Here is a 27,998-nt window from a genome sequence, read left to right as displayed (position 1 = left end):
TTTTTCCATCTGATAATCTGTGTGCGAACTTTAAAATAAATTGAGTTGAAAATAAAAAAAATAAATGCTTCTGGAGAATACCACGTCGACATTTTCTTTTAATTGAACCACTGAAATAAATCAACATTTTAAGGATATTTACAATGTATTGTGATGCACCTGTATACACAAAGAGCTCTAACACACTGCATCATCAGATTGTAACATTGTAAGTTTTAAACATGTTTAATATTTCATACATTTCAAACACAAAAAGTCACTGAAACAACACACTAGCAGACTTGTGGTCACCAATTTAAAGCCAAATGTGTCATCCAAAAACATTTGACAGGCAGATATACTGACCTCACCTGGACATTGTCCCATACCCAAACAGTCCTACTATTGTGAGGCCCAACAAGAGCAGAATTCCAGTTAGCCCTAAAGAGTGAAAACACACAGTGTGTGTAGAGCTTGTATCAAATCATCTCATCATAGAAATGATATCCAAAAATACACAGGGTTAATACACAAATGAAAGTAACAAAAACATGCAAGACTTATTAATAGCACATGCTAAGTATTAGTTTAAATGTGTGGTTGATTTAGAGACAAAAATGGAAATAGTACACTCGTACTAGTGCATCAGAGAGCACAACCTTCACTTTAATACAACATGTGGTGCTCAGAAAAATCGAGAAGAAATGAAATCTGTAATAAAAAAAAAAGCTCCCGGAGAATGAGACTCCCCAAACCTGCGCCAAGGCTGCATAATCCCAAACACACCCCTCATCCAGGTCAGACATGTATTAGTCACTAGGAGATTCAGGATACTCCCCTTTGTTCTGAAAAGTTTGCCGACATGTCGCACTCCGCCACAATGTTTAAAAAGTATTTTTGCAGTAATAACTCAAAAATGTGAGGTATCAGACAAGCACTTTGTAAAAACTGCACTACACTAGGGCCCCGTTTTGTGTGAAGAAACACAGAAATGTCACTTGACGAATGCCAGGGCACTTAGTACGAAATCTTACCAGAAACTTATCCCAGCCACATCCTGCTCCGTCACTGATGAGACTAAAATGATCAATTTACCCTTCAAACTCCGTAGTTCTCGTGGTAGATTCGTGTCTTAATGATGTCAAAAGGGATGTGCAGTTTTTGTGAAATTCTGCCTATCATTCATAATTCTTTGTAAGACAATCACATGTTTTTTTTCAAATGCAATTTAACTCGTAAATAAACGTTTGCAAAAGTCAGGTAACAATGAGTCGCTCTATTCCGACTATAAAGCGCTCTAAAAACATGTAATGTAGTAACATTCATAATAACATGTCATATTTACATGTTTTGGTCATTTTAAGTATACGGCCGAGCATTATTCCACAAACGCTTTAAAACGTTCGCTTTTCCCTTCAACAACACAACTACTGACACCAACAACTCAAGGCAGACTTCACGAGAGCTATCAAAGACTACTTTGGGACAAATGATGATCCAAAACTTTAGATTTTTGAGCCTGAATATAAAGAGGACGATCTCTTAAAAGCTTTGTGCCAAACAGATCCAGCTTTAGTGACACACTAAGATCATGCAGCAGTATTGCTTAGTGGTAAACAAGAAATACAAACTACAAAAATAATAAAGCAATCACTTACTGTACAATGTTTGCTCTCACTGAGATGCCGTTTAGATAAAGAAAATAATCATTATTCTTACGCAGGTTAGCCGCAAACAAGCTTTTTTTTTTCTTTCTTGCCATCTCCAAATCTAGTTTACTTTTAAAGATGACCAACTTCTCGGTCTATGGCCACATCCTTCAGGTACACAGGCTAGAGGCATGATTTATAATCTAGAATTCATTTTCACCAGCTCCAAGGCGATGCAGCAGCTCACCGGCTCAGTATGCCAATATAGCAGCATAAGCGAGTTAGCTCTCTGTGATCATGGCAGGCGCTGAAAATAGTTTGTCTGCGGTATAGCTTACAACAATATTGCTATTACTTGGTCAATATTCAGGTCACAAGATGTAAATGGAGTATTGTTGGTAGTTTATGGATGTTTTTAGAGGGCTTTATGGGCGGACTAGTGTACTACCATTAACTGCATTATTAGCCACCTCGTACTATCAGTATTTTACGACTTAGAACGCATAAAAAACAACAACAAAAAACAACGTGTTCTTGTCTTACATAAGGATTGCCTACGCTCACTGCGAATGATAGGTAATTCCCAAAAAAGAGCAATTCCCCTTTAAAGGGGGTCATGTTGTGATATTTTTCTACATTTAAAACACGTCCTTGTGTTCTACATAACTTGTAATGGTGGTTCAACATTTTTGCAGAGATTGTTATACAGATCATCTTCAACCCGCTCTCTGACCGTGTTTTCAGGTTGCGCCATTTTGTTTGTGGTCTTATTTGGTGCCGAAGCGTTCACCCTAACCCACATACATTTCTGCTGAGGGCCCTAATTTAGCCTGGGGCGGCCCTAACTATACTTCTAATATGCTGACCACTAGTTCACCCTCCCAAAAGACTGAATTCAATCTACTCTACTTTAAGAAACAAATATCATAGGTTTATAAATCAATGCACAGACAAGTGAATCTCATGCATGCAGGTTATTTTAAAAACATAAAACCATACGAAAATGTTATTGTAACAAAACAATTTGCAAATGCGTATCTCAATGTGTGTGTGTGTGTGTGTGTGTGTGTGTGTGTAATAATATGTGTGCCTGTTTGGATTTGTGTGTGTTTGTAAACAAAACATCTGTCCGTTTTGCCATCTGTATGCTTTTGTTTAGATTTGGTATTTGTAAACAAATTATTTTTTCTGACCGATTCGAATAATAGTCGATACTTGACTGACATTTAAATAAAAATGTCATAATCATTGAATAACGCCTTGTTAGTATTCTATATTAAACATATCATTCTACTTAGAATCACCTGAACAATCAGGTCTCTTTTCATGCAGTGACTGTTGCTATTAGTTTAATATCACACATTCCAGTTATACACTGCTGAAAACGCAAACTACAATTAATTTCAAAAATAGAATAAAGGTTTCCCAAATCACAAATTGCGTTTTTCTTCATTTTCCCTGATTTTTCATGCCACATTTATATTCCTATTTTGGTTACATTGTTGTTTTTTGTTATTATGCACCACAGCAGTGACAAATGATTGAATGAAACGTCATTTTAGGTCAAAAGTATCGGTCTGCTATCGACTGTATCGGCCATTATTTGTATCGGAAGCTAACTTCAGCCTGGTTAAACATCGCTGGATTCAAGGCGCCGACGAGACAAATCTTTTCTACACCTACAGATTACTGCACGCACACCCGCACACATCTGCCACGATAAATGTGTAGCAAAAGTTACATTTAATAAAACAAAAAAATTTAACACGGACACAGATTTCTTTCACACACACACACACACCTATACACAGCAGTGGTGTGCCGCCAGGGCCAGCAAGGCCTTCTCTACTGGCCTAACATAATCAGAAATCGTGATCATAATTAAAGATACAATTATTTTTTTATTTACTTTCCCTAAATATCTAAAAGTAATCATTCTCTTCATGTCATATTATGCTCGTTCCAGTGCTGTTGTTGTTAGTTTTAGTTTGTATCCAATCAGAATTCAGCTAGCTTATGTTGCCATGCTGTACCAAATCTGCCAGAGGCCTTCAGAATCTACAATGCGGACGTCTGTGCACTGTAAGTGAACGGGGACATACAGTTGATAGACAGTTGCGATAGCTAATCAGATCATGAGCTGTTGTCAGTAAGGCCTTCTAGATGGTCTAAGGTTGAACGTGATATTTACGCGTCCTGTGATTGGATACTAATCGGGACCGTTAGCCGATAAATTTGAGAACACAGAGTTGATAGACAGTTGCGATAGCCAATCAGATCACAAGTTGTTGACAGTAGCCTATCTTAGTAGCCTGATGTTAACGAGACTGTGATTGGATACTCACTTGTCATTCCAAAGTAAGTATCCATTCACAAGTTTTAATTTAGCAGGAAGCGGAAAGTGTTGCGCCGTAGCCAGACCGGGCTAGCAGAGAAGGAGAACAAAACGTTGAATAGGTGGCAGATATATATTTGCAAGGCCATTTTCAAGAAGGATATTTAAAGAGAAAATACAACTTGTGAGGCGATGTCAGTCAACCCCGGAAGCTAGCTCAGCTGTTCTGGCGATGAAATGGGGAAAGGCCCGCCATTTCCACTCGAATAAGCAGACGACGAGGGGTACCACTGGCTTATACGGCGCCAAAAAGGTTCTAATAAATTGTGAGTTCAAATATTTTATTTTTTCACTTTTAATGTTTTTTGCTATTTTAATTTTGACACTACCACATAAGATGTTTTAATTGCTGATGCGCTTTAATTGTTTTTTAAATGCGCCAGAAAATAACCCGTTTTGTACACTGTTTATGTGATTCAATCCACAGTAGGGCGTAAATGTGTTTCTGTATAGTATTTCTCCAGCAATGGTCATGTTGTGACATAAATGATGGTATTTTGAGAGGTGATCATTGAAGTCGGACATCACTGAAGGCCTGGGTGCGAAACGCACGGCCCGCCACTGATACACAGACATACAGATTTGAACACAGACACACAGATGTTTTGTTTACACACACACACACACAAACACAAATCCAAACAAAACACACAAATCGCAACACGGATAAGCTAATTGTTTTTACAAACAAAAATCTAAACAGACACACAAATTAACACAGACACGTGGATTTCATACACACAGATTGAGATAGGCATTTGCAAATAGTTTTGCTGCAATGATATTTCAGCGTATCACTGAACTACATGGCGAAACTAAAGCCTGAAGCTTCCATAGCAGACAGAGAACTGAAATCTATAATTGACACGTGGTACATATTAGCGGGGAGAAGGGCCGGGAGGAGGCGGCTTAAAAGGGTAAGGCGGGCGCCCCATGAAGCCCATTACCGGGGGCTGAGGTGAAGCAAACTGCTTAGCTATGAGAGGCCGAGGCCCCCCTGGTAGCACAGACGGAGGACGAGGCTGGGCGAACTGACCCTGATGCTGACTCGACTGATCCATCCCTCCGTTACTTGCAGACTGGCCTCTGCCGGGGGCATTATAGCCGCCACTGTAACTCTGGTACTGATCTGAACTGTGGCTGTTTCTGCCGTCACGGCTACGGTCATTGTAGGAGGAAGAGAAGGCTTCATTGGTACGCTCGCCGTGGCCGTAACCAGGGCGGCCGCCCCTGCCACTGCCGCTTCCTTCTCCATGGCGCATGCGGCGATGACCCCCATCCTGGTACATCATGTTGGGATTGTGGGAGTTGTTGCTACGGTAACGCATTCTTCCACCTGTGATGAAAAATGTAAACAACACATTTTCAAACATGCTCACAGAAGTACCGCTTTCGTCCGACTAATTGTACAAAAATCAAACCAATTTTTCTCTTCATTAAAATCCAACTAGGACACCCAAAAATATTAACATAAATCAGATTTTATAGAGAATTATAGTTTTATGTGCAGAAAAAGTATATATATATATATATTAATGAAAGGGATAATTTAACATCACTTTGACATTTATTGATGATATTTGTGGATTAAAAAAAAAAACTTTTTAAAGCATATTTGGGATAGGCTCTAGCACCCCCGCAACCCCGAGAGGGACAAGAAGTAGAAAATGGATGGATGGATTTTGTATTACTGTGTTATAGGGGTGCTCAAATAAATTGATTGACATCTGAATCACGATTCTTATTAATTCCAATTCTAAATTATTTTTATAATTTTCTAAAATCCATTCAACAATAGAAAACAAAAATAATTTGAGAATCAATTTAAAAAAATAAATTTTTAGACCGTAACCGCACCTACCAAAAAATGTATTGCGTGAAAAGGTTTTATTCCAGAATTGTGTTGAATTGACAATGGATTCTGAATTGAATTGTCACCCCAGGAATCGAGATCGAAGAGTTGTTGTAAGACCACCAACCCTACTGTATTATTTTGCGCCAATCGGTAAAGTCCAAGTAGGACGTCCGTTTTTAGGTTAAGAGTAAACTCTGAACACCTAACAACACAGCGGCTAATCTTGGAGCTATCTTCACTGCTAACTTTTTGATGAACGCCTGCCTCATCAATGACACATCTCCACATTGGTGAACCTTTGACACGAGACAAACTAGACTCGATGTGACTCGGAGCACCATTATTGCAAACAAGACCGCTCTCAGCTATCATCAGCTGTCTGGGGCAAAGTGGATATGAGCTCTGTTGATTCGGGATTCACTTCATTTTCAACATTAATGACACAGCTTTGACGTGACAGACATGCTTTGCTAACACGGAATGCTAAGACAGCTAATGGCTGTAGTTGCGACTGTCAAGTTGACCAAGTTATTCAGTACACACCCATGGTCTCAGCACTTGAAACCCAATTCTAAATTAGGGGAAATACCCAGGATTTGACAAAGTATTTCCACGTCGTGGCCGTGTTGTGGTGGCCGGGCGATGACCATAGCAATGACACTTGGCAGCTATCCCGGGTTACTTGTGAGTACTGTAATCTACAGTAGAACACACTCAATGCTATATATTGGGTGAAACTGTGTAAAGATGACGATATGGGTGTTATTTCATGTTTAGAGGGTTCTGATTATGTAAAAAAAAAACGTAATTAGAAGGTCGTTTACTGTTTTTTTTAAATGCTCTTAACTCTGAAAATTGTAAATTTTTTAATAGTACTACTTTGCAGAAACCCCTTTATTGCGGTCATGTCTTGTCCTAAGAAAAGAAACGCCTGTAATTGTGTATTTAAAAAATAGTAACAGAAGATAATTACCTCCTCTTCCTTGGCATGACTCAACCATCTGAAGCAGCTGGGGGCTGACAGCCTGATTGGCCTCCTGCAAAACTCGGACAAGGTCTCTGGCCTGGCGTGCGTTCCCCGGAGTGAAAAAGGTGTAGGCCGTGCCCTTGTTGGTGCTGCGCGCCGTACGTCCAATACGGTGGACGTAATCCTCAGAGGAGTTGGGATAGTCATAGTTGATGACGAACTTGATATCTTCAACATCTTTTGAATAAGAAGCAACAGGTGTTAGACAAACAAGCATCTTCAGGCAAGAAAACTTCAATCAGGATCTTGATTGGTTGAATAACTGATTACAGATTTGTTGACATTTTGCACCAAATTGATGATCTTTTAATAATCTTACCTGCATAACAAAACACAAGCTCCTCTTTTACCTTAACTTTGACATCTCTCTCCACAGAGAGCATACTAAATAAACAAATAAATAAAAGATAAACGGCTGGTAAACAGGATTGTTACAAGATTTATCATTGCATAGGCAACTATAACTTCTCTTCCTGGTGGACTAGCCAGGACATTATTTGTGGAAGTGCTAACATCTGTGCAAGTATTTTCAACTTTGCAGCACGCTAAACTTCAAATTGTAGTTCTGTAAGTGTTAAGCATGTACAACATGCAAAAAAATGGGGAAAAATAGACTTTTGCCTTGTTAGGCACTTTCTATTTTAACGAAAGCAGGGGTCACAAACCCATATTTTGTGGCCCTTTACTTAACTCCATATTATAGTGTAGTTGTGGCCCGTGCACCCTGAGCAGCTAATACTTAAAATATAGTATGGCAATCTTCAATCCCAAGAGAAAAAACACATAGTGCAACACAAATAGCAACTTCTTGTAAGCAAGTGGATTTTGTCTCTAACTGTCCTGTAATTGAACATTGTCAAAAATATAAAATGTTTTGCATTCAGTTTTAAATGTATGACTTTGGGCCCATCATATCTAAGGGTCACTATAGCTGTTGATAGAAAAAGTGAACAAATTTAATCACATTGTTAATAAGGGATTCTGAAGTGAATACTTTATGCAGCCCAGCCTCACCCAGACTCTACCTGCAGTGGCCCCCAATTGAATTGAATTTGAGAGCCCTGATCTAAAGTAATATGTACTAAAATCTGAGATATACCGGTACTTCTTAAAATACACTAAATAATCTGCTAACCGAAGAAAATAACTTGTCAAGACACCATTTTACTTGTTTCAGTGTCTGGAAAGTGTTACTTAAGATCAAAGAAGTATAAGTAAAAATATCTGTATTTTGTCCTTGATTTCTATTATTTAATTTTAGTCAGTCGTGGTCAAAAGTTTACATACACTTGTAAAAAACAATGTCATGGCTGTCTTAAGTTTCCAATAATGTCTACAACTCTTATTTTTTTGTGATAGAGTGATTGGAGCACATACTTGTTGGTCACAAAAACATTCATGAAGTTTGGTTCTTTTATGAATTTATTATGGGTCTACTTAAAATGGGACCAAATATGCAGGGTCAAAAATATACATACAGCAATGTTAATATTTGGTTACATGTCCCTTGGCAAGTTTCGCTGCAATAAGGCGCTTTTGGTAGCCATGAGCTTCTGGTTGAATTTTTGACCACTCCTCTTGAAAAAATTAGTGCAGTTCAGCTAAATTTGTTGGATTTCTGACATGGACTTGTTTCTTCAGCATTGTCCACACGTCAGGACTTTGGGAAGGCCATTCTAAAACCTTAATTCTAGCCTGATTTAGCCATTCTTTTACCACTTTTGACATGTTTTTGGGCTCATTGTCCTGTTGGAACAACCAACTGTGCCCAAGACCCAACCTCCGGGCTGATGATTTTAGGTTGTCCTGAAGAATTTGAAGGTAATCCTCCTTTTTCATTGTCCCATTTACTCTCTGTAAAGCACCAAGTCCATTGTCAGCAAAACAGGTCCAGAGCATAATACTACCACCACCATTTTTGATGGTAGGCATGTTGTTCCTGGGATTAAAGGCCTCACCTTTTCTCCTCTAAACATATCGCTGGGTAATGTGGCCAAATAATACCACAATACCCAGCAATATGTTTGGAGGAGAAAAGGTGAGGCCTTTAATTCTACCGTCAAGCATGGTGGTGGTAGTATTATTCTTTGGGCCTGTTTTGCTGTCAATGGAACTGGTGCTTTACAGAGTAAAAGGGACAATGAAAAAGGAGGATTACCTCCAAATTCTTCAGGACAACCTAAAATCATCAGTCCGTAGGTTGGGTCTTGGGCAGTTGGGTGTTCCAACAAGACAATGACCCCTAACACACGTTAAAAGTGGTAAAGGAATGGCTAAATCAGGCTAGAATTAAGGTTTTAGAATGGCCTTCCCAAAGTCCTGACTTAAACATGTGGACAATGCTGAAGAAAGAAGTCCATGTCAGAAAACCAACAAATTTAACTGAACTGCACCAATTTTGTCAAGAGTGGTCAAAAATTCAACCAGAAGCTTGCCAGAAGCTTGTGGATGGCTACCAAAAGCGCCTTATTGCAGTAAAACTGGCCAAGGGATATGTAACCAAATATTAACATTGCTGTATGTATACTTTTGACCCAGCAGATTTGGTCACATTTTCAGTAGACCCATAATAAATTCATAAAAGAACCAAACTTCATGAATGTTTTTTGTGACCAACAAGTTTGTGCTCCAATCACTCTATCACAAAAAAATAAGAGCTGTAGAAATGATTGGAAACTCAAGATGGCTATTACATTATGTTCTTTACAAGTGTGTGTAAACTTTTGACCACGACTGTATATTATAGATTTTTTAGAGCATTCATTGTTTCGGCTTCTCTTTGTCACTTTTCAAATTGTTCACTTCTTGCTTCTGCATTTACGACAGTAGCAGTAAGCAAGTAAAACACATTTTACAACAGTACGGTAAGCCCGGGAGCAACAATTATTCCCTATTGTTGCTTTAATGTCAAACATTAGGAAAACGTGACATTTGGATTTCCATGCACAAGACTCCAAGAACGTTGAACATCCATATTTGGTCAGCATGATCTTCGCTGGCCAGACTGTGTGAACACAAGTAGTCTGTTTCTCATTACGGAACTTAAGGGGCTCTGACCACAAAGCTGATTCTGATCAGCCTCCATCATGTCTTTTTTATTTTTTATTTAGCAAACTTAACGATGCACCATGATATGAACTTAGCTGTTGTTTCATTAAAAAGAAAGCTGATGGCGGTAACTGCATGTACTGTGAGTTTATGGAGGAATTAAAATAGGCCGGTTACTTACCCCCTTTGTGGTGATCAGTCCTGGTTCAGAGGGAGGGGCTGAGGGTGAGGGAGACCGGATCCCTCACCTTCTACGCACACCAGCAAAGTCAGACGGGAGCAGAACCGCTTTACCTCGCAACGGCAGGTTCTGTTGCTCTCTCGCCACATTGCAGGAAACCTCCTTGGGCCCCTGGCCAGGACTGGATCCAGACGAGCCCGTCTTAACTCTCCCTGTCTGTCTGTCTGCTTTTTTTTCGGCCAGCAGACAAACAGGTATCTCAGGCTGCTCCCATGACAGGCTCGTTGGACTTACACACTGACAATATCAGGTTAGGGAAGGGGGAAAGGATGGGGTCTAAGTTAACTACAGGAAGGCGGAAAACTAGACCAACCTCTACTTTTAATGGGAGTGAGGGGGCAGCGACGGCGCAGAGAGTTACAGCTGCCGTGTGCTGCCAAACCCTGAGAGGAGAAGAGGGGACAAAAAAAAAAAAGAATATAGTGATCGAAATTTTAGCAAGTCAAAGACCCTTATCCCCCCTTCTCACATTTATACCCATGCTAACAAATTAGCTCAACCTTTTCTTCCTGTTGTTTTTGTATTTAACAATTTGGACATGCAGTCATTGTCCGAGACAGCACACACAAACATAGTACAGCGTGTGGCCCATTCCAACCCATCAGTGCCATTTGTGTCCCATGTTATACTTTTTTTTTTTTTTTTTTTACATATTTGGGTTATTCCTAACTAAATTACGCTAATTTTCTAAATAAAAAAAAACGTTTTACACTGTAGTCGTGTCTATGGGTTTTCAATTAGTCCTGTTACCCTAGCATATTATCCCGGCTAAAAAGTGGAATATTGAACATGTCACATGGTCCACAGAAGTTGCAACGTTCAGATCATCTACAGGTCAGAAACATGGCCGTAACTGCCATTGAGGGCACCCAGGTCATGTCCTTGGTATTTTTTTAGGTGACAAAAGGATGATGATATGACTGACTGTAAATATACTTTGTCTAGGACATCGCGTGCGCTGGACATCACCATGCGTAGATCATCCTCTCTTGATATACAATTTTTGGTCATCCACAGCCCGCTTCAACTCAACAACGTAATGCAAAGAAGTCCACTTTTACTTTAAACATCATCTGATCAGAAATGTGCTGTCAACATGATCTTCCCATTAAATCATACTGATGTAACTAATGATGCTCTCACCTGAATGAAATTGATGTGAAACGCTGTCGTTATAATACTGTTGTCGTGTCAATCAGGGGCTGCCCCGCCCTAAATGCAGAACACGTGCTCTGCGTAGGGCTTTGCGATCAGTGGAGGGAGTGGGGCATTTAGCATGAAGAAGCACATTAAAAACAAATAAAGTAAATTATTGAATGGCAAAGCGCTTCATATAATATTTTACCACAAACGTATTCCTCGCCACATCATGCTCTTTCACTGATTAGAATATGAAAATAAAATGTCTTCCATTGTTTCCGATGGCTCCGTGGCAGACGTCGTAAGTACATTTACGGGTTCGAACCCTAGTCGTGTTTAAAAATTTGGAAAACATTTCAAAATTATGTTTTAATGATGTTGAAATGTTTTAATATGCTAAACGTCAGAATATTTTAAAAAAGTGAACTGTTACAAAATCATTCTGATTATCAAAGATGTTAGACAAGTGATAGCTCCATCTTATCTTGCTGATTGTATTGCACCATATGTCCCGGCAAGAAATCTGCGTTCTAAGAACGCCGGCTTATTAGTGATTCCCAGAGCCCAAAAAAAGTTTGCGGGCTATAGAGCATTTTCTATTCGTGCTCCACAACTCTGGAATGCCCTCCTGGTAACAGTTAAGAGATGCTACCTCAGTAGAAGCATTTAAGTCCCATCTTAAAACTAATTTGTATACGCTAGCCTTTAAACAGACACACCTTTTAGACCAGTTGATCTGCAGTCTCTTTTCTGCTCTGCCCCCCTCTCCTGCGTGGAGAGGTTATTAGGTGACCACAGATGAAACCCTAGCTGTTCAAGGTCGGTACACGGGGTGGACCACTCATCTGTGCATCAGTTGGTGACGTCTCTGCGCTGCTGACTTGTCTCCACTCAAGATGATCCTCTGCTGGCCCCACTGTGGACTAGACTCTCACACTACTAACTAGATCCACTCGACGTCCATTGCACCGGTCGCCTAAGGGGCCCCCCCATCTGCGGTCCCCTATAAGGTTTCTCATTGGGTTGAGTTTTTTCTTGCCCTGTTGTGGGGTCTGAGCCGAGGACGTCGTTTGGCTTGTGCAGCCCTTTGAGACACTTGTGATTAAGGGCTACATAAATCAACTTTGATTGACTGATTGATAGTTATAGTTTAATTAAAGCTTTTGTTATTCAGGAAATTATTTGTGTAGCTCAAGGTAATATTATTTATATGGTGCTGAGATAACCATGATTTCAGTCTTTCAGAGTTCCTCTTGGACAACCAATTTTTGACCTCGGTATTTGTCAAATCCTAGTTACGGCCCTGGTCAGAAAGTAAGTATTTTTCTGTATATTGAATGACATTTCAACTATGACTGTGGGAGTTAAATCTCAGCAAAGTCCTGATAGCTAAATTGTTTGTAAATATTATTGCATTTGTTTTTTTAAATACATATTTTTGTTGAGTCATTGTAATGCTTTTAGAGTCAATCATTTATTAGCACAAATGTTATGCAGCTATATTCCATATTTACTAATTCTATGCTAAAAACTCACTCCATTACACAAATTAGTCATCTTTGACTTAGGGAATCTTGACAAAAATGAAATAAAGTTCCCTGAAATGGGGGATTACAAGTATTGAGTAGTTTGATGTCTGTAATACCAATTTAGAGTTGAAAAAAGGACACAAATGTGTGATAATTTTGAGAGTTATAACAAGCAAATGGCACTGACTCAATGGAATGGCCCATGTATGAATGTGTAGTGTTTATTATTCAGGCGCGTCTACCCAACACAGGCACTCCGTTTAGGCAGCGTGCCAAAGAGCCCCGGTTGAAGGATGCTTTGTAACTATAGTAACAAGAAACAGACCAGTGGACCAGAAAGACGGCAGCCTCCAGACTGTACAGCGTAGGTAAGTCACCAGCTGTCAACTTATTGTATAATATCCTTTTTGCATTGATTCTTTGTCATTGATATTGTACACTCTCATCTTACTGATGTCCTTTGTTTTCCCTGTGGATTAATTAATATGAGGCTAATACAGTGGAACCCATTTATGTCAACACACCTCCAACTGGCTGACTGATGTCAACATAATCGGTTGATGACATAACCAAAACTACATTCACTTGTTTGTTGGCCGAAAGCAAAAGGAGACTGGGCAATGTGGACGTTTTTTGACATGGTTTTCATCTATTTGTGTATATTTTTATTTTTATTCTCCTGTTTTTATATATTCGTATACTTTTCTATTTAACTGTGATGATTTCGATGTATGCCTTGACTACAAAAAATGTATACATGCACAAATCTCTCTTCTGGTGTCTAACAATTTAAAAGAAAAATATGGTGCAGTTTGTTAGTTGATTTGGAGGAATTCGGGTTAAAACTAGCATGCTTTTATTTTGAATCTTATTTTGCACTGAACAGGAAGTCACTATGTGCATGTTTTAATGCTGCATAACGTAGGCAATAGGTAATTATGTTTGTTATGTATCTCCGCTCACATTGAAGTTGACAACACAGTACTAGAAGGGGTGTTAAATTATTGCATTAATTAGTTAGACAATGACTAATTAGGTTAATTCTTCTTCTTTAGCGCATTATGTTTTTTTATTTCATCGTGAATTCATTTTGTCATGATTAACAATGCATTTTTTGACGTTCTAACTTAAAGCACTGTGATTGATGAGTCTGTTTTATTCTGAAGCAGACGGAAAGCAACAAGTTAACTTCAGCATTTCATATGGAGCTAATGTTTTATTTTTGTGAACGGCTAAGACCACATCTGTTTAAGTCTGTTGAAAACAATACATTACTTCATAATACCTCTTTTTTGGTTATTTATCAATCTTTTGATCTGCCACAATAATGTAATGAATTTGAATGAAAATACCTCAAGTTAAGGGCTTTTCTCAGCATTTTTTTTTAGGTGAGATTAAAAAAAGTGATTAGATCCATTAATTACAGATCATGACTAATTAATCTAATTTTTTTTTACATCTAATTTTCACAGAAATTTAAAGTTGACAGAAGTTGTCATACATGTATGTTGACGTCGACCAAAGCGGGCCCTTTCTAGTACCGGTAATAACAAGAACACAAGGGATCGGGATTTCATGAGTTAGTTGACGTAGGCAGGTATTCGACATAAGCGGGTTCCACTGAATAGAAGGAACTCAATGTCATACCACCTTCAAATTATTAAAAGAGAGAAAAAAGTATTGCCCTTTAATGCTATTGACTGTTAAGTAGTGATAACTACTGTCAGTCTCAGAAAGGTCACTTACCTACTGGACACTTGAGGCGTAGAACATGTTAGACAATTTTTTGTACACAAACTTCTGCTAAATATCATGTAGATAGATTCAAGTTAATATTACTGCAGAGTGGCGACAATTTTTTGTACACAAACTTCAGCTAAATATCATGTAGATAGATTAAAGTTAATATTACTGCAGAGTGGCGTTCAATGATAAAGGTGAGGGACTAGTTTTAAAGAGGCAACATACCCAAACCCCGAGAGGCAACATCTGTGGCAATCAGAATGGGAGCTTTCCCGTTTCGGAAGTCTGTGGAAATTAAGAAAGATAAATTCCGAAACAATTCTTTGATATTAATTTTAACAATGACTTATTTCAATGAGGATTGACAGTTGTGTTTCTCAGACCTGAAAGTACCCAGTCTCTTTCTGGCTGGGTCTTGTCTCCATGGATACACCTGGCTGGCCACCTAAGTATGGGGGGGAGACAGGACAGCAGGATTATGTTTTATGCCACCGGACACAGTTGCTCTCAAAGAGTAGTAGCACTAACCCATCCCTCCGCATCCTTCTTGTCAGTTCATCACAGGATTTCTTTGTCTCCACAAAGATGATGGTTTTGTTTTCCTGCTCTGCCATAATCTCCTCCATCAGCTGAATAAGTCTACACACAAGAAGGCAAAGGAATAGTGTTACTTAAATCTAATTGGGTGCTCTGCGATGCTGTTAAGTGGAATAAAAGGATGAAAAAAGGATCAACACAAAGACATTACTTGTGATCCTTTTCGTTTTCCATGCAAACATCAACAATTTGCAGGATGTTGTGGTTGGCACTGAGTTCCAGGGCTCCAACATTAATCTGGATGTAGTCTCTTAAAAAGTCTTCAGCAAGCTGGCGGACATCTTTGGGCCAAGTTGCACTCCACATTAGTGTTTGTCTGTCCGGCTTGAATGGAAAACACAAGAAAATTATATACACTCAACAAAAATATACTGTTAATGCAACACTTGTTTTTGCTCCCATCGTTCAAGGGTTTAAGGAACTTTATTGTCATACCAGCACACGTGATATGGCACAAAATGTAGTACCCCAGATCCAAGATTTAGCCTCATGAGCACCAGAAGCAAATAGCATTTTAAATAGAGTCCAGCCCTAGTGTGTCCAGCTTGTTCACTACGGTCTGTGGGATGATGGTGTTGAAGGCGGAAGTGGAGTCCAAGAAGAGCAGGCGGACATAGGAGTTCCTGCTCTACATGTGGGTTGACAGGATGAACCACTCCACTGATTACGCCATCTCATCACTGCAGCGGTTCTTCCCGTTGGCATTCTGATGAAGGTCCCCGCTGACTTCATTGGAGGTCTTAATTTGGCCCATGACCAGCCTCTCAAAGCACTCCATAACTATCGGAGTAAGGACTACTGGCCTGTCACTGGCTAGCTTTTGGGTACAGGAATGATGGCGATTGATAGTTGGAACGAGGAGTATGGAAAATAAACACAGGTGGATTTTATTGATTTCCTTTTTAAGGCCATGAGATACTGTGACGGGATTATGCACAGCCCCATGTTGCAATGATCTAAATACAATTCCTGGACGCTGAAAACATCACAGTTCTTGCTTAGCCAGAATACTCAGCTGACATGTCACTCCTTAAGCATGTTTGGGGTGCTCTGGGTTGGCGTAAACAACAGCATGTTGAAGTTCCTGCTAATATTAGGTAACTTGGCACACCAATTTAAGTGGACCAACATTCAACAACCTGATCAAACCTATGCCAAGCAGATGTTTTGCACTGTGGGGAAAAAAACAATTGTGACACCAGATACTGATACTGGTTTTCTGACCACCTCAGACACACCTGTCAGGTTGATGGGTTTTCTCAACAAAGCAGAAGTTGCGAAAAATATTTGAGAGGAATACATTTTAGATCTTTGCTTTCAGCTCATGAATGATAGGAGTAAAAACAAGTGTTGTGTTTATAATTGTGTTGATGGTATACTAGGGTAAAAATGGCTTACCCGAATTTGATCAACAATCTTGCGAATCTGTGGTTCAAAACCCATGTCTAGCATGCGGTCAGCTTCATCCAGCACAAGGTAAGTGCAGCGATTCAAGTTGGTCTTTCCTGACTCCAGGAAGTCAATCAGGCGACCAGGAGTGGCAATGCAGATCTCAACACCTGCAAGAAGAAAATCTAGTTTAGTAAAAGTGAAAAGGAGGCATAGAATTCACATTGGACAGTATGTTCTGTGCGCAGTAAGCAGACAACTATATAACAAACAGATTAAAAACTTAAACATCCAGGCTTAGTTTTTTCCCCACAGGGATGTGTTCCTTTTTTCTGAGCGTGTTGTTTTCTGGGCCACACCTTCTTGACTATAATAATTAAAAAGCTGAATTTTAAATTTCTTACATCAGCAGCCATTACAAGTAATGGGAAAGGGAAGCTTCTGTGACACAATTTCCACCAACAACTTTAGCCAATTGTTTAAAAAATGAGTTCATTTTTTTGACGCTTCCTCTCCTGGTTGTCGAAGCGTCAGTGTCCAACTGCCATCACGACTAACAGCATACCTACCCCTCTCAAGGTCTCGAATCTGTGGTCCTTTGGGTGCTCCACCGTAGACACAGGTGCTTTTGATTCTGGAAGAACTGCCATACTCCAAAGCCACCTGTTGAACCTGCTGGGCCAGCTCTCTTGTTGGCGCTAGGACCAAACACTATTAGGAAAGATGGCAAAGAGGTTTATTAAAGTCAAAGACTGCCTGACAACAACAAAAAGAAGTAGACTGGACCCTAGGAACACAAACAGTGTACAGTGTGCACATGTGCATTTACTGTCCTGTCCCATTCAGTGTTTTATTGCATTTTGCATGGTTAACTAATTCAATCAATTACAACAATAAAACAAAAACATTAGCCTCTTTTGCACAGGGATCCTGCAAAAAAGCCATATAGGAGACGAAAAAATATATAAATGTTAAAATCAATAAGGTGACTTTGTTTTTTACACAAAACCCAGGGAAGGGTTTCAACCCAGCAGTGCAGAAGAAGGGTGTAAAATATCAAACCCCTTTTAAGTCATCTGCTTGCACACAGTCGCCATATTGCCTGTTATGTTAGTAAGGGCAGTTTTCCATTAATTAAAAAAATAATAATTGTATTACTTTAAATATATATATATTTATGGAACTACACATTTCAGGTGATATTTGTGCTGTTATCTCTTGGCAATGATGTTTCACAAAACATTGACTGTTGTTTGTTTTAATATTAAATTTTAAGGTTTAAGTAACAGGCTTTCGTAGCCAGTCAGCACAAGTGATGTGCAATAATATTGATTCTCTTTTCAATTCGATATAGAATAAAATTCAGGTTGGTATCAGAGATACCAATCCAATACCGATACTTGGTGCAAATACACCTAATTAAAACTTTAAAAAGTAGTGTATTTCAAGTGTTGCTGCTCTTGGGCAATCACCTTCAAACGATATCACAGGGCAAAACAAATTAAGGCACTTTTCTGAACTGAATGAGTTCTTATTTTACATCAACTCTGTGTGTAGTGTCCAATAAAATAATACATACACTTGCTGAGTGCAACTTTTAATTGCCAGTAATTTTCGAAAATAGACAATTGACAGACTGAATGCAGCACAGTGGGCTGTTGCACTTGCACATTACGTACTTACCTAAAAAATACTGTACCGATCTAATCAGTTTAGTATCAATCATATACTGATATTACCCTTGGTTTCGACACCACCAATTTATGGATTGATCTGCCCTCCTCTTACGTGTCGTGTACTGACTGTAACAATGCTGACACATCAACCGCTGTTTTTATATCATTCTCTCTTGACTCTTATTAATCTACTTGTTAATTTCCTGTTAAAAGCTGCTTACTTTCTGCTGTAACTTGGTTCCATCTGGACTTACCGGCTAGCTTAGGTATTAGCATGCTCGCTCCAGCTTGGCTTTGGCGTGTAACATGTTGAGTCTCCTCCTAATACCTGATAATGGTACTTGATAATGACACTTAATATGCCGTAATGTAGGTGACTATTAATAACATAGGGGAGCGGCTACATAGTGTAAATGGAGTAACACAATTAGCTGCTAACTTGTCAGCCGGGGGGACAACAAATAAATACAATATTAGCGAGAGGGGGGATTAGCATTTATGAAGGGCATTAATTGTCAACGGCGACCACATCATTTTTCAAGAAAATCGGCACATCCCTTTTCAAAATATAAACAAACTAAACAACAGATTGTGTTTTACCCAAAAACTGAGCAGAAATATTGAGTATATGAACTTACAATGGGCCCATCTCCTCTCTCCAGGTAGGGCTGATGATTAATGTGCACTATGGAGGGCAGTAGGTACTGCAGATATGGAAAGAGAGTGTAATGTCAGAGGGCAACATTAATATTGAAAACGTTCACATCATTAATCAATCATGCGGATTCCTTCTGTATTAGTAAATGTGGTAATAAAATACAATTATTCGGAAGGGTATTTAACATGCATGTATACTTACAGCTAGAGTCTTTCCAGAACCAGTCTGTGCTATCCCCACCATGTCCTTGCCACTTAGAGCCAAAGGGAAGCCCTGAGACTGGATTGCTGTGGGCTCTGTAAAGTTCTGCTGTGTCAACGCATCCATCACATATTCTACCACAAGGAAGGGGGCAATAAATAACCCAAACTTTCTTTTTAGGTTATACCTGCACACACAATGAAATGTGTTACTCACGTGGAAACTGTGCCTGTTGAAAAGTGATGACAGCTTTGGGACAGTTAGAGCCTTTAATGGTGATCTCCTTCCTCCTACGAAACTCTTCCATTTCTTGCTGCAAATGGACATCGTTCACACAACATTACTTTTTCATCCTTCTAGTTTTAATAAAAATTGGAAATTAAGTATGACATGAATACGGTAAACCCAAAAGGCTCTGTTCACGGATGAAATTTGGATTTCAGAAGTGGGGGGAACACTACAGGATGTGGCTTTAAGGGGGCGTGGTTTAAAGAATGCATGTTTTGGAGTTATATGAATAGATATGGGTGTTCTTTATATTTTCATAGATTGGCACTTCGACAACAGTGCCGGTGCCCGAACCAGTACTTTTAAAAAAATGGGAGAACATTTTGGGAAAACAAAATAACACTGAATTTTATTCTTATGGAATTTTGTGACATTCGAGTCGAACAGACTAGTAATTTAAATAACTTAATTACATAAATTAAACTAGGTAAACAAAAACCTTTTTTATTTTTATCGAATTTTGTGACATTGAAGTTGAACAGATTAGTCATTTAAATCAGTGTTTCCTAACCTGAGGGCCCCGGGCCCACTGTTGGGCCGCAAGCTCCCCCTAGAGGGCCGCCAAAAAACATTTGTTTTTCGGGTGCGGACGGTCCATAAGGGCCGCAGGTGTGGTCAGTTGTAATACATTTTTCCACCATGTGTGGCAGTAATGACAATATCAAACAAACAGAAAAAGCCTGGAGCTAAAGTAATATTTACAATTCTTAAGCGCTAAAATTATGACCTAAGTGATAACGCTGTATTTTGCATTGAAAGTTTATTCAAGAAACATATTAATCATTAATTCTGTTTATTTATTTAAGCGTAACATAATTGTATGTGGCAGCACGGTGCAACAGGGGTTAGTGCATGTGCCTCACAATACGAAGGTCCTGAGTAGTCCTGAGTTCAATCCCGGGCTCGGGATCTTTCTGTGTGGAGTTTGCATATTCTCCCCGTGATTGCGTGGGTTCCCTCCAGGTACTGCGGCTTCCTCCCACCTCCAAAGACACGCACCTGGGGATAGGTTGATTGGCAACACTAAATTGGCCCTAGTGTGTGAATGTGAGCGTGAATGTTGTCTGCCTATCTGTGTTGGCGACGTGTCCAGGGTGTACCCCGCCTTCCGCCTGAATGCAGCTGATAGGCTCCAGCACCCCCCGCGACCCCAAAAGGGACAAGCGGTAGAAAATGGATGGATGAATAATTGTATGTGAATTTATTGTGTGTTAGTTATATATAATTTAAATAACATAATTACATAAATTAAACCTAGTTATATATTTAAAAATAAGTAATAAAATAATCAACAAGTCTTAATTATTGCAGCAATACAGAATACATAAAGCGACTTTTATAATATTGATTCTCACAATTCCGAGGGTTCCTGAATGCAACCTTGCTCAAGAAGTGCTCTGTTGTGGCTACTGGCTAGTCTAGTGCTGCAATGCTAGCGGTGTTCTGAGGGCTGCTGTTGGTGGGTTATGGTCAGTAACAAAGTTCAAAAAGATTGGCAGAACGTGTGCTTTATAATACTAACTATCTCGCATCTGACCGCTGATTGGTCAGCTGCTGCGTGCTGTCCATCGTTGTCACGTTGGTAAGGAACGGCAGCACCATAGAGCCAATCAATGAGCTTGTGGGAAGTCTAAAGAGACAATCTTCAGCTTGTGCAGCCATTTTCCACCTAGCGCAAGTGTTGACTTGTTTCCAATCAATAACGTATGTTATTTTTGGGGGGTCAAAAGTGCTCCAACATGTCCTCCCGAATGCCTCCCAAATTACATCCAGTTAGTTAAGTGTTGGTGAAATTATATACATACCTGACTCAAGCGTTGGACTTCTGGATGCTCAGTATAGAAGTTCTTCTCAAATTTTGGCAGCTCGTCCAGGTTCCATCTCTTTTTACGGAGACGGTCGCCTGGGTTCCCAAACGTCATAGGCCGGTTGCCACTATTGTAACTACCCACTGGCGCAGAATGAGGCCTATAAGGTGATACAGACAAGTATTATTACTGCAGAATCAGCCATGAAGGATTGACCTTTATTACCACAGCATTGCACTTTACTCCCACCCCAAAGCTTTTCTCCTCCACCTCTATTCAACCGTTAAACTCTGTTGTTCTTTGCTACACAGTTACAACGCAAGTATGTGATTTTTTTTTTTTTAATCAACTGCAAAATAAGTTCCCAGTAGGTCAAACATAGTTGAAGAAACACTATTGAATTCAAGAAATAAGTGGGCTCCTTCTTCCCCTGCTCTTCCATGGCTCGTCACCGTCTTTGCCAACAAGAATCTTCAATAAAAGGTAAAAGTGAAGTTAAATGTTAATTTATCCATTGTCATCATCATCATTAATATATATTTCGCATTATTTCATGTATGTAAAAAAGGGGCTGCAATTATCGATTAATTTAGTAATCCATCGACTAGTTTGTTTGATTAATCGGATAAAACACACTTCACAGCCTCAATGCAAATTTTGGGGAAAATAAGTGAACTTAGAACTGTCAAAATGAACAAGCGAATTTATGCGATTACTCATAAACAGTTATCACAATATTTATGTACACTTACATTAATTATGCACTTTATTTTGACTGCACAAGCTCTTTTACCTTAACCGCTATACGATCAGTGATTAGATCAATGCATATGTCGGTACAAAAATGAGTGTGGAGACTGGTGGGTTTGCTGCAAAGTTTAGTCCAAAATATAGCCTGAAAGAAATTTATATAAAACTGTTACCAAGTTCTGTGCAAATAAAGGACACGCATTCAAGTAGAATATTCCTGGATGCCATTCTGACAATAATATTGCATTTGTGTACAAACATCAGGGTCTTTTGTTAAGCTAATTTGAAGTATGTCAGGGAGTAATCACTTGTGATTAATCCAAATTCCAAAATGTGATTAATTTGATTTAAAACATTTTATCATTTGACAGCTCTATTTGAAACAAACAACATGTTCTGCTTTCCATAACCTTCCTTCTTGTTACAAATAAATGAACATTATCAACATTATAATTGCTATTGTAAAATGTATGCATTAATAAAAAATTGTTTTCAATTTCCGCTGTTTGCTGCTCCCATGTGCACTCTCTATTGTTGCAGTCATACAGAAACTATAATCGCATATTTAAATTTCCAGGCACTGCATGTGGTACGGATTTAATTTTTATGAGCTACACTCATTAATAGATTGTTCGAAACAACTGAGTACAAATGAAAGCTTTTTGTAAAATCGAATTGATCGATTAATCTTTGTAGCCCTGTATATTCTCTATAAAATATGTTTTAAATGTATAGATGACTAAAACCGGGGTACAACTGAAATATAGAAAACAATTCAACTATACGGTAAGAGAAGACCTTGTACTGCAGAGTAATATTCCATCGAATGATAACAGCTTCACAGGTCTTCCACAGGCTAAACTAATGGATGCCAGAATGCCTCCTGATCGCTCACCTATCAAACTCATTGTAGATAGACCTTTCTGCCATCTGGGAATTATCTTTGCCTTGACTGTCAGTCACTCTGCCTCAGTTTAGCGGCAGCTATCTAGCTACCTAGGTAACTGCAGAGTTTCTGGCAATCAGGACTCCAAATGTGACTATTTACTGCAATGACATTTTTCTGTAAAAAAGGAGACATTGGGAAAGTTCTGAGATTGTTTGTGTCCAACATGGATGCTGCATGTAATACATTGTAGCTTGGCTACTCTACTCTACTCCTTAACTTAGCAACTCGGCTATCTGGTTGTTATGTCCTCAAAAAACGTGTTGTTTATCTAAGTTGCTTAACTTAAAAACAGTCTGTCCAGCTTAATGATAGTGACACTACAAACAGGTGTGATTTAGTAGCTCACCAAAGGGTCAAATAATAGTTTCTTCAACTCTTAGTATTTGTATAAGTGTTTCATTCAGACATTATGCTTCTATTTAATGACACATTACAACAAAATAGCATAAAGACAATACCACACTGCTGAAGTTAATGTGTGTTTAGTAAAACAATAAATATATATATATATATATATATATATATATATATATATATATTGGCAGTCATATAAATAAAAGACATCTCAGCCCTCCATTGTTTTCGTCAAAGTAGTTTTCATACTGATGAAAGTTGGGAGACCTGCTCTATCATTAAGCTAAACACTGAATGTATACATTTTGAAGAAAAACATTACAGATGTCTGTAAAGAAATGTGTTTATTTTTATTCTGTAAATGGGGTCATATGATTTTTATTTTAAAACACTTCCCTGTGGTCTCCATAAAATGTAATGGTGGTACTTTGGTCAAAATTTTGCATAGATTATGTTTTACAGATCAGTTTCAAACGGCTCTCTGACCGTCTCCTCAGGATGCGCCGTTTTTGGGAGCATTCTTATTTACGTAGCTCCACTTTGACCAGTGTTGGTGCTAGGAATTTTCAAAATGGGGTACTAGGGACCCATCGAGTTATAAATATGGGGTCCCACTTTTTTGTATCCGTTTTGAAAACAAATAATAAATGTATGCATTATCCTGTTATATCTCACATTCTATATAGTGTTTTGGAAAAAGGTTGTCATAAATGTTACTTAATTCGTTAAAAAAAGAAAACAAAAGAAAACAAATATTTATGCATATGTAAATGTATTCAGTTATAAACATTCATTCACTTTCTTCTTTCCTTAATAGATCTAAACTTTACCGCTGCTGGTATTTTTTTCTATATTTTCATTTAATAAATTGTAGGTGCATTTATTTCAGTATAAAAGTGTAAAAAGTGTTTTGCTTCGGTCATGAAAGTATGATAATCGTGTGCCAGGACATACATGAATATGACAAATGTAATGTATTATTCTCATATAATAGTTGGAATTAAACTATGAGGCTGGCTGCTAAAATAGCCCAGGAAGTATGCATCCCATCCTTACTAATTTACCCTCTCGTGGGTGAGTCCATGCTTTCGGGCGGTCAGGGAATTGAACTAGGTCCTCGTGCTTGAAAGTCGATCATGCTAACCACTGAGTTAGAGACCTTTAAAGCAGTTTGCAGCTTTGGTCAAAAAATATGTGTGCGAGATGACTACTACCTTTTTGGTTAATCTTTGGTATAAATCTTTGTTTTTTTCTTTACAATAAAAATGTATTTATTTATATGACTCGTAGATGTAAAAAAACAAAACAAAAAAACATACATTTGTTTTTTGGTCCTTTCCAGCGTTCGAACACCACTCAGCCAAACTGCCTTGCTGTCAAAACGTGGTCCAACTTTGAATGCTAAATGAGCGATTCAGCCGTTGCAAAATATATTTACATACACATGTATGTATATATTTTTTTATAAGAATATATTTTTGAAAGGTTATTTTTAGGCCATCTCCATTTAACCGGAAGGGGCTTTTCTAACATGAAGGTATGTGTGAAACATTTTAAAAATCAATTGATGAAACCAATATTATCACAAATGTTCTGTAAAGACAATTCTGGTGATATAAGTATCACTTTCCTTTGATGAATATTAAGAAAGTTATGGACTTGTAAAACCTGTGTAAATGCCACTAATTTCTGGTAAACTTCTTCAGTACGAAGTCAAAAAGGGTTTAAGTTTTTAGATGTGAACTTTTTGTTAAAAATGTCACAACTTTCTTTATATTTATCCAATTTTAAAAAGGTTGGTGTTATTGGAAAGGTCACTAAACAAAGAAATAGAAAAAAAGGTTTCAATGTTATGGTGTATTCGTGAAATTAGCGTTGGAAGTGATGGAAAATTTGAGCAAAGATGGCTGTTCGGACTCGACTTGTGAGTCAGAAAACAAACGACCGGACACTCGGCTGTCCAAAAAAATCAGTGTGCGAGTCGATCAATTTGAAAGAAAGGTTAAAAAGATAGATTTAGAAGAAGGTTTCCTCCAGGTACGGTACTCTGGCTTCCTTCAAAGACATGTACGGTACCTGGGGATAGGTTGATTGGCAACACTCAATTGGCCCTAGTGTGTTAATGTTATCTGTGTATTTGTGTTGACCCTGATATGATGGCGACTTGTCCAGGGTGTACCCCGCCTTCCGCCCGAATGCAGCTGGGATAGGCTATAGCGCGACCCCGAGAGGGACAAGTGGTAGAAAATAGATAGATGGATTCTGAAGAACGTTTTACTCACCGTGGCTTTTTGCAGGGGAGTTTTGTGTGTGTAAACTTGCCAAATTTTGTCGGAGTTTTGTGGCGCGAATACTTGTCCAATCTGAAAATTTCGATACTCTGTATTAACTAAGATAAGTGTTTTACGTCGCGAGTACTGTATAGTGTATAGAAGTGATGAAAACAAAGCAAACTCAGTTGAACTCTGAAAACAGCGTTCCTGTCGCTACTCCCGATGGCGCCGAATCGTCACCCCAGGAATCGGATAGGTGGAGTAGAGGATGCATGTGCATGTACAAATCAGTCTGCCCCACAAAGAGGATAGCAAAAAAGAAGGAGCTTATCGACTAGTGTCAAAGCCCTTTGTGTAAATTTATACCATACTCTATATCAGACCTGGGCAAATTAAGGCTCAGGGGCCACATGCGGCCCGTTAAGCTTTTCAATCTGGCCCACCGGACATTCCCAAATATTTTTTTTAGATCTTTAAGATGGAAACTGTACCTGCCATTATGATGTGCAGTAATGTTTTCAAATGACCGTAAGTCTTGAACTATGCAAAGTATTTCAATGGTTGGAATCTGCGCTTTTGCATGATATTAGTTACTATGGTAATCTAATTAGTTACTATGGTAATCTAAATCACAGCAGCTCAGACGAGGCACCAAGCGGTGTGGGTGGGGAACGTTTCCACAGAGTGTTTCCAGAGCGACCAGCCTGAAATGCGAGTGTCAGAGACAGACGCAGAAGGAGATTTTTACAAGAAAGTTCTAAAGCTTAGTGATATATCAGATGTATCAGAATGTAGGTGGGTTTTTTACCCTTCACGTTCATATTTCACTGTGTTTGTTTCATTTTTGTTGCGTTTCGCTTGATTGTAAAATATGTCGATGGAGAGGGGGTGTGACGTTCATATGCTGTCAAAATTCAGTGTATTATCGTTCGTAGTTAATATAGTTAATCCCACATTCTTTATTTTCATGTACATTCTCATTCAGTAAAAACATGTAAAATTCCATTCCGTTTTTTAAGGCGGTCTGTCATAACGTTTATAGCATTCAATCAGACATTATTGTGAGGTTTTGTATTAGTGTTCCTAAAAATCCGATATACCTGCCCCAGACACATTTTTTTCTCTAAATCTGGCCCACCTAGTCAAAATAATTGCTCAGGCCTGCTCTATATTGACAATCCGCTGATGTCACACTTGGGAAAAATGTCAACAAATAGGCAAATCCCAAAGGCTCATTTCCCGAGGAAGGCAGGGTTGTTTTATAAAAATCCCCGCAATGCCTCCACGGTTTGATTTTAAAAACATTTAGGACTTATGCCGATTCCAAATACACAACAGTAGGTACCAATAGATAACAAAAAGTTGTTTTTGCATTGATTGATTGGGGATAGGTTGATTGGCAACACTAAATTGGCCCCTAGTGTGTGAATGTGAGTGTGAATGTTGTCTGTCTATCTGTGTTGGCCCTGCGATGAGGTGGCGACTTGTCCAGGGTGTACCCCGCCTTCCGCCCGATTGTAGCTGAGATAGGCTCCAGCGCCCCCCGCGACCCCAAAGGGAATAAGCGGTAGAAAATGGATGGATGGATGGATGATTGATAGAGAAGTTTATTGACATCTTAAAGTATCCATGTAATGCTTTAAAAAGGCAAATGGATGGCACAAAAAGCCAAAAGGCTTGTTTCCATTGTGGTCCATTATATTAGGGCCCTTTAAGTTAACCAGGAAATACATTTACTTAAGAAACATATTAATTTATTTCAGTAAATGTTATTTAGCACAAAAACTTGATTATTCAATAAAACTTGCACATCTGTTTAAATTCTGGTTGAAGTCAAATTGTATAAAAATGTGTGTGCAGCATGTGTTATCAGATCATATAATCCCACAAAAGTTTAATTAATGCAACTGGACTCTTCTGAAGCGTTTTCAACAAACAAGAAGAATCTGGTTGCCTTCATTCAACTTTTACGGATTTAAAAAACTCCTTTCACATACGTAAAAAAGGCACCATGCTTGGTGTCCCTTATTTTTTTCAGGGAGTTCGCAACGCATGAGTAGGATTCAGTTTAATCAATATATTTGTAAACAAAGTTACGAATATAACAGTACCGTCTGCCAAACTATTAACATTTAATGCAATAATATTTGCAACAAGTTTGTTACCTGTCTCGTCCACGGTCTCTGTCGCCATAAGAATAGCCTCTTCTCATGGTCACAAAAACAACAATATATGTAGGCCCGTTGGCTAGCTACTTTTTTTTGGACAACACCTATTTACGCTTGTCTCCCGGTAAGAGACACTTCACCTATTTATCACACAAACACCTTCCTTTGTGACTAAGATTACGATAAATTAAAAATAGGCCAAGCAAGTAAGTGACGCGTCAGGAAACGCAGGCTAAACGAAACTTTTAGCTTTCGCTTGTTTCCCTCCTGCCCTCGTTTAC

At 38.8% G+C, this 27,998-nt stretch overlaps 1 protein-coding gene across 1 annotated transcript; it reads right to left on the bottom strand.

Moving 5' to 3' along the window:
- Positions 1 to 78: 78 nt before the first annotated feature.
- LOC133624569 (probable ATP-dependent RNA helicase DDX17) lies at positions 79 to 27,998 on the bottom strand. The gene is made up of 13 exons (XM_061988240.2): positions 27,715 to 27,998; positions 21,221 to 21,383; positions 19,344 to 19,440; positions 19,128 to 19,261; positions 18,907 to 18,972; positions 17,162 to 17,303; positions 16,602 to 16,762; positions 15,355 to 15,527; positions 15,135 to 15,245; positions 14,990 to 15,051; positions 14,832 to 14,891; positions 6,852 to 7,082; positions 79 to 5,359 (listed from the first exon to the last, which is right to left on the bottom strand). The coding sequence occupies exons 1-13, from the start codon at positions 27,759 to 27,761 to the stop codon at positions 4,902 to 4,904; spliced, it is 1,905 nt and encodes a 634-aa protein (XP_061844224.1). The 5' UTR covers positions 27,762 to 27,998; the 3' UTR covers positions 79 to 4,901.

This window comes from Nerophis lumbriciformis, linkage group LG27 (assembly GCF_033978685.3).
Source record: "Nerophis lumbriciformis linkage group LG27, RoL_Nlum_v2.1, whole genome shotgun sequence".
In the NCBI taxonomy this organism is placed as follows: domain Eukaryota; kingdom Metazoa; phylum Chordata; class Actinopteri; order Syngnathiformes; family Syngnathidae; genus Nerophis; species Nerophis lumbriciformis.
The sequence above is the reverse complement of the archived record's forward strand: the minus strand, read 5'-3'. Positions and strand labels throughout refer to the sequence as shown.

Bases quoted from the DNA above. Each gene is read 5' to 3' on its own strand.
- LOC133624569 (XM_061988240.2), bottom strand. From the start codon at position 27,761: ATGAGAAGAGGCTATTCTTATGGCGACAGAGACCGTGGACGAGACAG. The intron at 19,441-21,220 runs GTATGTATATAA...GTCCATTTGCAG, and splicing joins AAGTCCAACGCTTGAGTCAG to CAAGAAATGGAAGAGTTTCG. The intron at 18,973-19,127 runs GTAAGTATACAT...CCATATCTGCAG, and splicing joins GTTCTGGAAAGACTCTAGCT to TACCTACTGCCCTCCATAGT.